The 12,750-nt window shown below is 35.5% G+C and overlaps 1 protein-coding gene across 1 annotated transcript; it reads right to left on the reverse strand.

The window, feature by feature from the left end:
* Nucleotides 1-2,205: 2,205 nt before the first annotated feature.
* On the reverse strand, nucleotides 2,206-11,168 carry LOC103408335 (pyruvate kinase 1, cytosolic-like). Its single transcript, XM_008347193.4, has 16 exons — nucleotides 10,839-11,168; nucleotides 10,301-10,397; nucleotides 9,937-10,034; nucleotides 9,544-9,699; nucleotides 8,559-8,636; nucleotides 7,787-7,918; nucleotides 7,277-7,357; nucleotides 6,967-7,038; nucleotides 6,638-6,727; nucleotides 5,994-6,138; nucleotides 5,667-5,755; nucleotides 4,286-4,381; nucleotides 4,051-4,118; nucleotides 3,670-3,769; nucleotides 3,014-3,073; nucleotides 2,206-2,528 (listed from the first exon to the last, which is right to left on the reverse strand). The coding sequence occupies exons 1-16, from the start codon at nucleotides 10,905-10,907 to the stop codon at nucleotides 2,376-2,378; spliced, it is 1,584 nt and encodes a 527-aa protein (XP_008345415.1). The 5' UTR covers nucleotides 10,908-11,168; the 3' UTR covers nucleotides 2,206-2,375.
* Nucleotides 11,169-12,750: the final 1,582 nt, after the last annotated feature.

A 12,750-nucleotide genomic window follows, 5' to 3' on the forward strand; every position in this document is an offset into this window, starting at 1 on the left:
AATGAAAAATCGATCATATATGGATGACATATCGACCAAATAATGAAACTTGACCATTTCAGTAGTTGTGATGGTATGCATTTTTCTTTGTGCTTGTAATTTCGTTTTTCACATAAAAAGATTTTTTTTTTTTGAACAAACGATATTATCTGGCTGGGCTTAACTTCATAATAGACTAGCAATAATGCGATTCAAATTCATCTACATAAAAAGATTATAAATACATCATTTGGTGCTAATTTTTTTTAAACTTTTTTGTTCTTTGTTTTTGGGTATAAACTGAGGGGGTTTGGATTTGTCAATGTGTGCATTGTGTAGGGTTTGCCCCATACGCAAGTCATCCGTCACCATAATTGAAGGAATTAATATTGACTTTATCTCTGCTTTTGTTTCGCTGCTTGCAGCTGTGTGTCTTCGGGGCGCTTATTGTTTTACTATTTCCGCTACCAGAGCCCTAATCTTTGGAAAAGTTTACGAGGATCATTTTCTTGAGAATCCTAAAGATCCCGTGATTATGACAGTTTATCATATGTATACGATCAGTTTTCATTAGGTATTATTTAGATTTAATTTTAAATTTTAAAATGATTTCTAACCGCAATATGAACCGCACGATCACGAAATCTCTAGGATCCCTAAGAAAAGAATCTGGCGAGGATCATTTTCCCTAATCTTTTTGTCTTTAAAATTTTTAATTTTTTTAAGAAAAACTAATAAAAATGGATTGAAATTTTTAAGTTTTAACGATAAGAACAAAATAAAGGGTAAATAAATAGTACCATGATTGATTTTTTAGTGTAAAAATGTAGTTTTTCGTTAAAGTAAACAGTACTAAGAGTTTTTGGTTAAATTTTTATTTATTTATTTTATTGAAAAGTAATCTTTGTCAGTGAGTCAGTCAACGTTTTGACATGTCGAAATAAAAGGTCATTGTCTTTTTTTATTTTTTTTCGACAAAAGCTCATTGTCTTTGGACTTTGTTAAAAGACAACTTCGTGGGCCCCACCCTCAACCTCATCTGGTCCACATGCTGGCAAGCGTTGGCAGACGTGAACTAAAATCCCACACGCCTTCCGTTTTAGGAAAGGGATGCTTTGTGGATCCCTTCCACCAAGCATCTTGCACTCCGAACATATAAAAATATAACAGAAAATATAGTTGAAATGAGCACGCAATAACATTTTGGAATACCGATAACAACACAATTATTCACCTTTCATGGTCATTCATAAAAACGGTTAAAACCACATCAATTTATTCTTCATTCATGTTAAATGATGTACTATGGTTTAGCCACTACTTAGCCCATAAAGTATGTAAAAGAAGAGAGAAACTCTTGTCGTATAAAAGGGATCTTTCACCCTTACTTTAGAGAGAGCCAACCGTGCCACTTTACACTTTCAAAGGCAACAAACCTCTTGTACAGTATAATATAACCTACATTTTTTACCAAAAAAAATATAACCTACATTTACAGAGTGAAGGCAGAAACTTCACCATCCAACATTGATGTAATGCCAACTCGAGGTAAACCACGATACATTCTTATATTCTTATGTTTGTGCGTTTTGCGATCGAATCTAAATTGGTCCAAGATTAACCTAATTTTGTGCATAAACAATATCAAATCCAAGGGTACATGAACATACATTCCTTGCTTGGTCACCAAATGACCAAAACATTTCTATGATGTGAAAATAATGGCTTTTAGGAAAATTACAAATCATCTATAAAATAAAGTAATTTGGCGTTTGACAACTATTACAATTGATTTAGTCCCATAATCAGTTTTGTGTATGAAAAAATATTGTGTGGGTGTGTATAGTGAAGGAAATGTTTTTTTTCAGTCAACTATTATTCTCTATAAGAAAATACAACGAGATAGTTCTCTGTTTGTTTAGCTATTTTTAGATTACTTGATGGGTGCTCTTTCTTTTGGTCTTAGATGGAAAATTAAATTATTTTATCTGATATTTTTACTCAAATTTTAAACTCATAAAAAAGAGAAAGAAGGTTAAATTTTAACCGGTGGTGCTAATCATACATTAATTTTTACATCTCACATACCCCTGTTAATTTCTGTCATTTAAACTTCATTTCATTCGATCTGACGGTAAAAAACTGAGAAAGGTGTGTGAGAGATAAAAAGAAGGTGTAAATAAGTTGTTACAACCAACAAAATTAAGACAAAGAGGAGCAAAAACATACAATAAGGGAGATTATTCGCTTAATAAAAAGTTTAAGATAATTTAACTACAGAGTTAGAAACTCAATCAAGAGTTTATCAAGTACCACGTATCTTTGCTTATTTTGGGGAAAGAGGGCGTGGTATAGGCCATGGAAAACTTACAAGTAAAATAAGTTGGCAAATTTTATCAATCTTCAAGCTCGATGATCTTGATCACAGAAGTATCGCCAACTTTCTGGCAAATTACGACACGATCATGCGATTTTATGACACCAGCGACCCTGCCATGATCCAAAGCGATTTTCAGAATCGACTCATTTGTTGCACCTGTAGCTTCAGCCTGCAGGGGAGATATGGCAGGGAAGAAAAAGAAACGTCTCAGTCTCAGCCTGATCCCATGGGCAGTGAAGCATTCAAAAGAACATGCATCATGAGATGAACTGAAGTTAATCAACAACTATAACGGACTCATGTCCCTACAAGCAGCCTCCCCTCCTCTTTTCAAAACATTTTCAGAGAGAAAAAAAGGCATCTTATGTTAACCATTTTGACATCTACTAGTTAGAATTTCGCTAATATTACTACGCAAGTCTTCTGTGCTGCAAGGACATAGCGGGTCTTTGAACATTAGGGCAGCATAAGATGATAATAAGAAGTTCAACGTGAATGAGAAACCCAAATCAATCAGTTTTAACGAAAGGAAACATTTGGGAAACCATGTGATGATTATATGCATTAAGCATTGCTTTCTCCTATATATGCAATCAACAGGATGCATCTTACGTACGTAGGACAAAATCAGAAATGACACAGAATAATACTTACTGGATGTCGAGGATCTGCTAGCATGGGAAACAGGCCTCTAACAATGAGTGATTGCCTTGCCTGCCAAATATTCATCATAAGAAAAAGATGGATATTGTGTGCATCAAATTCAGTTGGAGAATGTAAATCACAAAGAAACAAAAATAAGTCAAACAATACGATTGTCTGCTAATCATTTTTCTCAATTTTAAATCTTCAGTTTGTAAGAGATATATGTTAAAAGTTATAACATCCAACCCAAAACCAATTGGCACTCGGCATATAGACTGTAGAGGCTCAAGATATCAAAATGTGTGTTTGCGCGCGCTTGTTTTGTCATCAAGGCACAGAATTCCCGATGCGGGATTTCTATTTTCAAAAGACATTGGGCCTGACATGCAGATGAATTATATGCTCTGATACCATCATATAATAGAGCATCCAACTCAAAACCCAATGGCAACGGGTTGGGAGGCTCAAGATATAATCTACCGCCATGCATGCTTAAGTGGAGGGAGACAAAGGGAGAAAGAAAACATTAAACAAAGTAACTGCTCCGGGATTATGTCCCAACTGGATAAAACATTAGTGGATGCATTCTATAGCATCTAGGAGAAACTTGAAAGAATAAACTTGGTAGTGTATAAAAACCAAAGGTAATCAGGTGAGCAACAAACCTCAAATGCACCAGAAAATCTCCATCGGAGTTGATTTGTCTGGACCCGAGGAATGACAACAGAAAGGACAGGCATTGTTGGTCTGTACTTTGCAATCAGCCTACACTAATGCCCAAGTATCAAAGCCGGTATATGCACAAGAGTGAACATGACATTTACAAAAGAATTGTATCTAACATCGTAAACTATCAAAGAAAAACTTCTATTATTTATGTTTCACAATTAAAGTACATCTAACTGAACTTCAAACAGGAAACTAAAATTTTACACGAAACTGAATCCCATTAGCCTTACCCGCTTCCTAACGAAATGGTAATCAAACGGGGCCCTAAAAATTTGAGTTTATATATGAGGGTAGAAGAAGAGATGAGAGAAATTCACCTTGCTGCTCTTCCAGATGAAGTGAAGCAAATAATGAGAGAGGCCTTCACCTTGATAGCTGCACGTACCTAGAAGAAGATAATTTTTTTTTTAATAATATTTTTCCTTTGTAGCGAAATAAATTTTATCCTTCGTACATGCTTCTGTTAGCAACATCCCTTCAGGGAACAGGCAAATGGTACAATAAAAAGAAAGAGAAGAAAAAAAATGGAAAACACCGAAAGCAGAAAACTACCGCAGAGGAAGTAATAGATTCCAAGTGAGTCATTGGTTCTCCAACATATTTGACAGCCCTCTTAAAATACAAATCTTGATTGAAAACTTTCTCCGCCTGCAGACAGTAATTTGATAAAAGAAATAAGTGAATTCAGAGCTTTGTCTTGTCATTGTACTTTAATTTATAAGAATTTTTAATAAACCATCATACGTATTTCTACACTCTACAGCCACTTTGAACAGTTGAAGATCAAATGAGAGGGAGACTACAGAATAGCCATGACCATTTTCAACTTACCAATATGAATTCCACCAAAAGATGTTGATGCAGAATCTTATATCCTGTTTTATTTCATATTCTTCTTTTGTTTCTTTCCTGTTGCTCTTCGGGTTGCGATTACATTCCTATTTGCAGTAGGGCTAGGTTATTACAAACTTGAACGATAAATCTTTTCCCTAAATCTTCTTTTAAATTCTCCTCGATATATCTCTTTTTCTATCTTCTAAATATAAATTCTGGTATTGGTTTTACATCAAATGTACTCCTAGGCATTAGGAGTTGGTAGCATCTATGCTAGAAATCATCAAATTCTAGATCAGAAACGATAAGACCAGAGAACATAAACAATGCTCAGTGTGCTAATATAAGTCAGTTATGAATCACAGCTTCAGAGAACCGCAAAAACAAAGCTGAAAGAGAGGAGACTGAAAAAGATTAAAAATAAAGCAATGACCCAATATAAGAAGAATGGGATTTTCCTAAATGTACATCAGCCTATGGCAAACTCACCCTCAGAAAGGAGAAAACTAATAGGATGAAAAAACCATGCTACTTCAACACTAGTTTTGAAACTGCATGTCTGTACAAGCCTCAACTGTTGTAGGACAATCATAAGAGAAATGAAGAAAAGAAATATATGGGCTCACTCCAGCCTTTGGCATTGCACCAAAGGTGTATTGGAATCACTCCAATAGAGGAATTAGAAAACTTTTGGCACCACAAGAAGGAGATTGCGAGAACTTCTTTCACCGTAAACTTTCAAAGCTCATAAATTAACTCATCCACAGAACCATTGGCACATGAATCATTGAAAAGACTCAAATTAAAACACTATATATTCATGATGCCCAATTCATTCATCATGTGATATGAGATTCCAAATCAAGGATTCTAAAATACATGTGCAAAATGCATTTATTGCATAATTGGAATAAATAATCTGAATCATGTGGTTCTTAGTAATTGAACGGGCTTATTTATTATATTTGAATTTGGTTCCGGCATCATCCCAAAAACACAGGGATGCTACAACTGGAAGATTTCTCGCTTTTTCAGAGGGGGGGGGGGGGAGAGAGAGAGAGAGAGAGAGAGCTTTACTACAATACAGAAATGGAGTTACCTCAGAGCAAATCTTTCCAACAATGGAGATCGTCTCAACAGGGTACAAACCGCGCAGGGTCTCTGCACCTAGAACAATTGCATCAGTTCCTGCACAGGCACAAATGAAAAGCGGGTAAATAAGTGCACATGTTGTTCTTGTAAATCCTATGATAACATTAACTTATTTAATAAAGCTCAAGCAACAGGAGTATTGCAATACTAATGATATTTACTAACACTAGCAGAGCAAATATTTAAGTGATGACATGAAAGAATAAATGAGATGGTGGAACCCTCCAAAAGTAACACAAAGGAGCATATTTCACGTCAAAAGACAGCAGTTTACCATCCAGTACAGCATTGGCAACATCAGTTGCTTCCGCACGAGTAGGTCTCAGGTTGTCAGTCATACTGTCCACAACCCGAGTCACCACTGCTGGCTTTCCAGCCATGTTGCACTTGTAAACAGCAGCCTTTTGAAATAAAAATACCTGGAAGATCAAAGTAGAGTGTATTACCAGAATATTCAAGCATCATTATAAAAAATATCATCCAACTAAAAGTATAAAGATACACATCCATTGAAGCATGGAAACACACGTGCTAAAAGAACACGTTTTCCCCAATCCTCAGTACTGTAAGTACCCCCAGCTTTCAGTTCACCATCAGAGGATATCAACATTTGATAAGTAACTATTTAATTCTTCCTCCAGAACAAAAGTCCAACCATACCAGAATATAACTTGTGCAGGTATACCGTATACCCAACATATAAACCATGAATACAAACACAATATGCTGATGATGCCACACATGATTCTCACTTAAGTCCTACAAATACGGTATATCATGTAGACTGTTTGACAATGAATTTCTCATTACTTGCGTAGCCCTGTTCAGTTTATGTAAAGACATAAAGAACATGACTTCCAAAGTGTTCGGTTTATGTAAGGACATAAGGTTACTTAATTCTGAGATGTGAAACATTACCTTCTCTGGTGGGAGATCTATCCCCAGATTTCCACGAGAGAGGATAATACCATCAGCTTCTTGCAAGATTTCATCAAAATGGTGTAATCCCTGCAAAAATAGAGAACACAAATTAATTCACATCCAAGCACAAGTATGACATTTGGAAATCTGGTCAGTCACACATGATCCTTTTCTGCCAAGCATATTCCTTATCACCATTAGGGCCTAAATACAGAGGGCTTCCCACAAATGTGGAACCCATGTGTCAAGTCTGTAACCGTATCCATAATCCAAACCTGATGGTGACAATATTAGTAGTTTTTGTATTTCTTTTCAAAGGAACTCACCTCAACATTTTCAATTTTTGCAAAAACCTGAGTTTGCTTGAGGTCACCTAACTTTGAAAGAAACTCACGGGCCTGCATAATAGGAAGAACAGCTGATGTTATAATAGAATAATAACGAAAGGGTACTTAGTTTCTCCTTATATTATCAAAAGTAGAAGGAAACATAAATTACGCAGGGAATTACGCCCTAAATACGAGTTAACCACATCATAAACTAAGGATGAACAGGGAGAAACAAATTTCCTTTATATCTTATTCTTATTACACAAGACCATAACAGACAGGAAATCCTGTCATGAAGAATCCTTACATGGCGAACATCTTGAGCATGACGCGTATATGATAATGAGAGGAAGTCGATGTTGTTACAAACACCCCAAGTTCTTATGACCTGAAAAATTAATAAAATGTTAAAACACATGAACTAAGCAATTCACGTAAGAATAGATCTCCTTTTATAGAAAGTAAAACGACTTTTTTTGTATATAGTTTCCTCAAAGTGATTTTAATGAATTAAAAGTTACCTCATCAACCTAGAAGCAAAGTAATTTACCACCTATAGAGAACAAACTAATCTTATCCCAAAGAAGAAGAAGAAAATCGATTGTTTCTTACCAACCAAACAATCCACAAACCCATCTAATAACTGGGTCCATAATTTCCTTCTGAATTTCAACGCTAAAATTAATGATAGCGTGAAAATTTGAAATCCACTAGTTAGTGAATCCATGCAGACAAGAAGCAGACAATTCAATTTTGAGGCTTGTGGGTGGATCTAATTATGTTAGCATCTAGTACTCTGATTTCAACAGGGACTAACCTCCTTATCTTTATCGGTAAGTGTAGGCAGATCAATATGAATCTGAGAGACATGCAAAGTATACAACGGCCCTGCCAAGGTAGCAGAATTCTTTATGAGACAAACCACATCTTCACCATTCACCTCGGTGACCTGCATTGTGAAAGCAAAACGTTACAATAACGTGTGAATCATTTCTTTTTCCTGAGAGTATTATGTAAAAAAACGCAGAGGGTATCTTCAAGAGACATCTGCCAACCGAACGGATGGAGGCTCATAATAAATCCAATGGAAGCAATAGACAAAAGATAAGGCCCACGGGACCATACTGCAGGTAGCAAATATAGAGTTCCTAGAGGTTTTATATACATTAGAATTTCAGAACAGAGGTCAGTCTTCAAATTGATAACTTCTAATGATCCCCTATAAATATCATATATGTAAGCAGACGCGGGCCTTGAGAGACTACAGGTTCCACTGCCAAAGATTCTATCAAGTTTATAGCATTCATTTTTAGCTTTATTCTGCTACCAAAGCTTCACCTAATTACAAATGTATGTCAAAATTGTACTATAAATTTAAAAAAATTTAAAGTTGAATATCAGCATTCCGTATCTCTCAGAATATCTGTTCCCTCTCTTCCTTATATAAACAAGATTTCATTGGAACAGGTAGAAAAGCAATGAATAAAGTGGCTACTTCCTTGTTTTAACTTCTAACTATGTGACAAGGAATGCATATCTAACTAGGCAAGGAGTTGAATTACTGAAACTCATCTCTGATATTTCCTTACCTCCAGCCACACAGAAGTAGTTTCACTTCCCGTAAAGAGGTATTGACCAATAAAAATTGTATCTCCCTTCTTCACCGCCTGCAAAGATCAAATTTAACTCAAAACTCATTGCAGCAATGCCAATGTAATGTGAGACATGTTGTAAGATAAATATAAAGAACCAAACATGGTTCTACAAGCTTCCAAAAATCAAGATCAGGAAGTCAAAATCAATGTATATGAATTGGTTCCTCCAAGAAATCATTCCTGAAACTAGAAGATGAATTGGTTCCTCCAAACTCTTGTGGCATGATATGATATGGATGGCCCGAACTTTATTTGTCTCTCTGTGTACAATAATTCTATACCAGAAGTAAAGCATCTAAAATACAGCAAAAATTCAAGATTGAAAGAAGCAAAAGAATCAACACAAACTTTTTAACTGAATTCTCTCTCTGTCTCTCTCAATAATTCCATAGAATCCGTACCAGAACTAAAGCATCTAAAATACAGCAAAATTTCATGAACTAAAAGAAACAAAACAATCAGCACAAAGTCCCATATGTTTGAAATGGTTTAGTCATTTCATTTTTGTCAAATACGTAGATGCACAGTGTTTTGGTCAACATAGAAATCATCGTTATAATCACAAATGGCTAAGTTATTCCCTATTTGATTATTTTGCTGAATAATTATACTTAGAATGTGATGCTTGTGTGTGGGTGGGAGTGGAGGTTGGATCAACTGAAAAACATGGATGCTCATTGGAAGAACAAACAATGCGTCATAAGCCCTGTCCATCATTGATGTCAGAATAATAAGTCAGTTTCTTTCAGGGTTAGCTGAGTTTGGTAAGCGCAAAAACAGTTACATAGTTCATATTCACTCAAAGAAATAGATTGGCGCAGCAAATCTCATCACTGTAGATCCAATAGAACCGAGGATTCTAATATAGCAAGATATATGTCTTTCGTAGAGATAATCCAGAAAATATTCAGAATGACACCTTTGCCAGGCCACTAAAATTTATGGGTAGTAGATTTGAGGTGGCCTCTTTGTCTTGATCAGGTGTCAGGACAACCAGGGTATCTTCTTGGAGAGATATGGGATGTTCACTTTTATTCACTACCTGCAACTCTGGACCCACTGTGTCTAGCATTACCTGGAAAAACAGATAAATACACTGTAAGCATACATATCCAAAGGTTCACATGAAGGTAACTCAGAAGGTAAGTAAATCGACATGAAGGCTTTGCAAGTTAAGGTGATTTAGTGAAAGCAACATAACAAATTAAATAATGCAGATACAAAAGCACAGTTAAAAGTTCAATTTTAGGATCATTATACAGTTAGATAATTTAGAGACGAAATGCAGAGGTCATAAGAATGGAAAGCTTACTGCACAAAGTTTATTGGTACTCTTGATTGCAACCTTCAGGTTTCCCAACGTCTCTTGGTGAAACTCAGCATCGCCCCATGAAAAATCAAAACGTGCCACTATGTATACATGGGGAGGTGTGTGTGAAGGAAATTATACACTCCAATTAGTAAAATCAATGGCGTATAAAATTAAAAAAAAAAGAAAAAGGAATTCAAATCGGAACGTATAAAAAAAACCGCCAAAAAGGAGTTTGTCTCAACGGATCGTAATTGGAAGATAGATACTAAAGTATTATAGACAGGGAGCTAGCAAAAACAAGAAGCTGGCAACTCATAATCAGACAGACGAATCATGAAAATCAAACATAGCAGGTGGATAATACCAGACATTCCTGCCTTCAAGCAACCAGAGATTGTCTCAACGGATCGTGAATTTGGACCAAGTGTTCCCACAATCCTTGTCATTGCAGGAAAGAATGTCTGCAAGTTTAGCATTCATCAAAGTTAGTCGCGCATTCAAAGTCCTTCACATCAACACGGCCACAAATTCACCAAATAACCCATAGAAATTCAGAGAAAATATCCTGGTTGGTTGGAAGTAAAGATTTCTCTAATAAGAAATATCACCATCCAGATTCTCACATTTTCTCGGAAACCAAACAAATCACGAAAGTTAAAATCCAAGAAGGAATGCAGATTCCAGCCACAACCCGCAGACACAGAGAGTTGAACTTAGTTTTAAGTAACAGCCAAACAGGTAATGCGGCAGAAATCCAATCCAGGCATTGTTTATTTTCTTATCAATCCCTTCATTTTCTCGGGAAACAAGCACAATGCAACTTCGTCACTTGCTGAAGAAACAAACTAAGTAACAGCGACTTCAAACAGATGCGAGAGATTAGAGTGATTGGAATAACTTACAGAATTGGAAGGCTCAAGAATCGAAGCCATCCTGATTGGCTCTTCCAGAAGCAAGTGACTCGAATGCATTTTCGCCGCTGATGAAGGAGAAGAAGACGACGACAAGCGTCTGCGACTGCAACTGCAAATGCTTTTTTGTGTGGTGTCTGAGTTGAGAATGCGAGATTTGTTTAGTGGAGTTTCCTACTCTACTTACTAGTTTATGAGCGACCATGTGGTTGGTTGGTGATATCGGCATTTAGACACGAGGCAGTTAGACACGAGCGTGGGGAAACTCCCAATCATGATTCATCATAATGTACCGTTATGGATCACGGTGTTCGTTGAAATAAAAGGCGGTTATGAACTACATGCTTTCTATTGAGATTGAATTAAGTGTGAGATTACAAGTTTCTTTGTAGAATTGTTGCGCTGCTATTAGATTACGTTGGAAATTTGAGTAGTTTGAGTAGAAATTTCCTTATCTCATATTGGCTATTTCCAAAAGATTTTATCACTTTATAAGGCTTTGTCCTTTAAAGAAAGTGATTGGAGTAATAGGCCTGGAGACTAAAATTGGGCTCACCCTTGGAGTTGGGCTTTGGGGTGTATTAATTATTTGGTAATTAATTATAATTAATATATATTTAATTGTCAAAAGATGGCCTTGGGCCTTGGGGCTCTTGGGCTCTAATAATTAAATTATTTAATTAATTATTTTTCGGATTTACTTAATTATTTTTTAATTAAATTCGAATTTAATTAATTTTTTATTTTTTATGAAAAGACTCATCATTTCAGATGAAGTCTGAGAGTTCTTTCTGAACACAGAGCAAAGCACCCCTCTGAAGAGATGTCTCACAACAGTCACACCCCATTCTCATACATGTTGCAAAAAGGCATCCATCTGCTATATATACATTCATCTGCATAGCATCTAAAACACAGAAAATAATCAACTTCATCTTCTACATTCCTAAACCTTCTTACTGAGAGAACCACACTAAATTCGCCAGAAGTTAAATTTTCCGGTGCTGGAATTTTAACTTGATCGTTGAATCCTGGTGAAGCAGACGTCCGTAGAACTACAAGCACAAAGTAGGGACGAAATTTCTGTTTCAAGGACATTGCGGAACGCAAGCCTCGATCTTCAAGTTGTTTGTTTTTATAATTCGTATTCTAGTTTATATTGTGTTAATTCCTATTGCATTTATTATTTATTAGCATATATAAATTATCACAGATTGTTGACATACATCCAACAGATTATGAATGTGATTGCGTAAATTCTAGTGTATTTAGAGATATTTTGGAATATTGCTTAGGATTAGATATTATCCTATTAGAGATGTAATTTTATTAGAGTAATGATTTAACATTCTCTACTACTATAAATAAAGGCACAATGCCGCACCCATTATCTCTTTCTGGCCTCCATAATTGTTCAGTAAATTATGCCTACAACATGTTATCAACACGCTCTTGACATTGTACTAAAGAGAGTTTGATATTCAATCAGGGGAGTATTACGTTTTAATCATTTTTTATGATTAATTTATTATTTTATTGAATTGGTATGCATGTTATTGATTCAATTCAATTTTTCTTTGTTGAACGTGATACAACACATTGGAGATGCAATTCTGGCTTTCCGAGAAAGATCTTCTACAAATTCAAAGGCTTAATTGTTTTATGCCAATCAGGTTCTTTCAAAATAAAGTAAGATATTTGAAACGATCATGAAGCATGAAAACATTCTCCATGATGTATAAACTCCCTACATTTATATTTACCTTCTGATATATATATATATATATACACACACACACACGTTTCATGCATTACGCAATTTTTGCTATGTGGAATTTGTGAGTCAAAGCATCGAAATAAATTAGAAGCAATTAGGGGTTTTCAAACCCTAGAGTCGAAAAAA

This window comes from Malus domestica, chromosome 02 (genome assembly GCF_042453785.1).
Source record: "Malus domestica chromosome 02, GDT2T_hap1".
Lineage (NCBI taxonomy): Eukaryota > Viridiplantae > Streptophyta > Magnoliopsida > Rosales > Rosaceae > Malus > Malus domestica.

What these genes read in the sequence shown, in the direction of transcription:
- LOC103408335 (XM_008347193.4), bottom strand. Translation starts at nt 10,907, where the DNA reads ATGCATTCGAGTCACTTGCTTCTGGAAGAGCCAATCAGGATGGCTTCG. An exon ending in CTTGAAGGCAGGAATGTCTG is followed by an intron (nt 10,035 to 10,300) that starts GTATTATCCACC and finishes ATGTATACATAG; the next exon opens with TGGCACGTTTTGATTTTTCA. An exon ending in GTACCAATAAACTTTGTGCA is followed by an intron (nt 9,700 to 9,936) that starts GTAAGCTTTCCA and finishes CTGTTTTTCCAG; the next exon opens with GTAATGCTAGACACAGTGGG.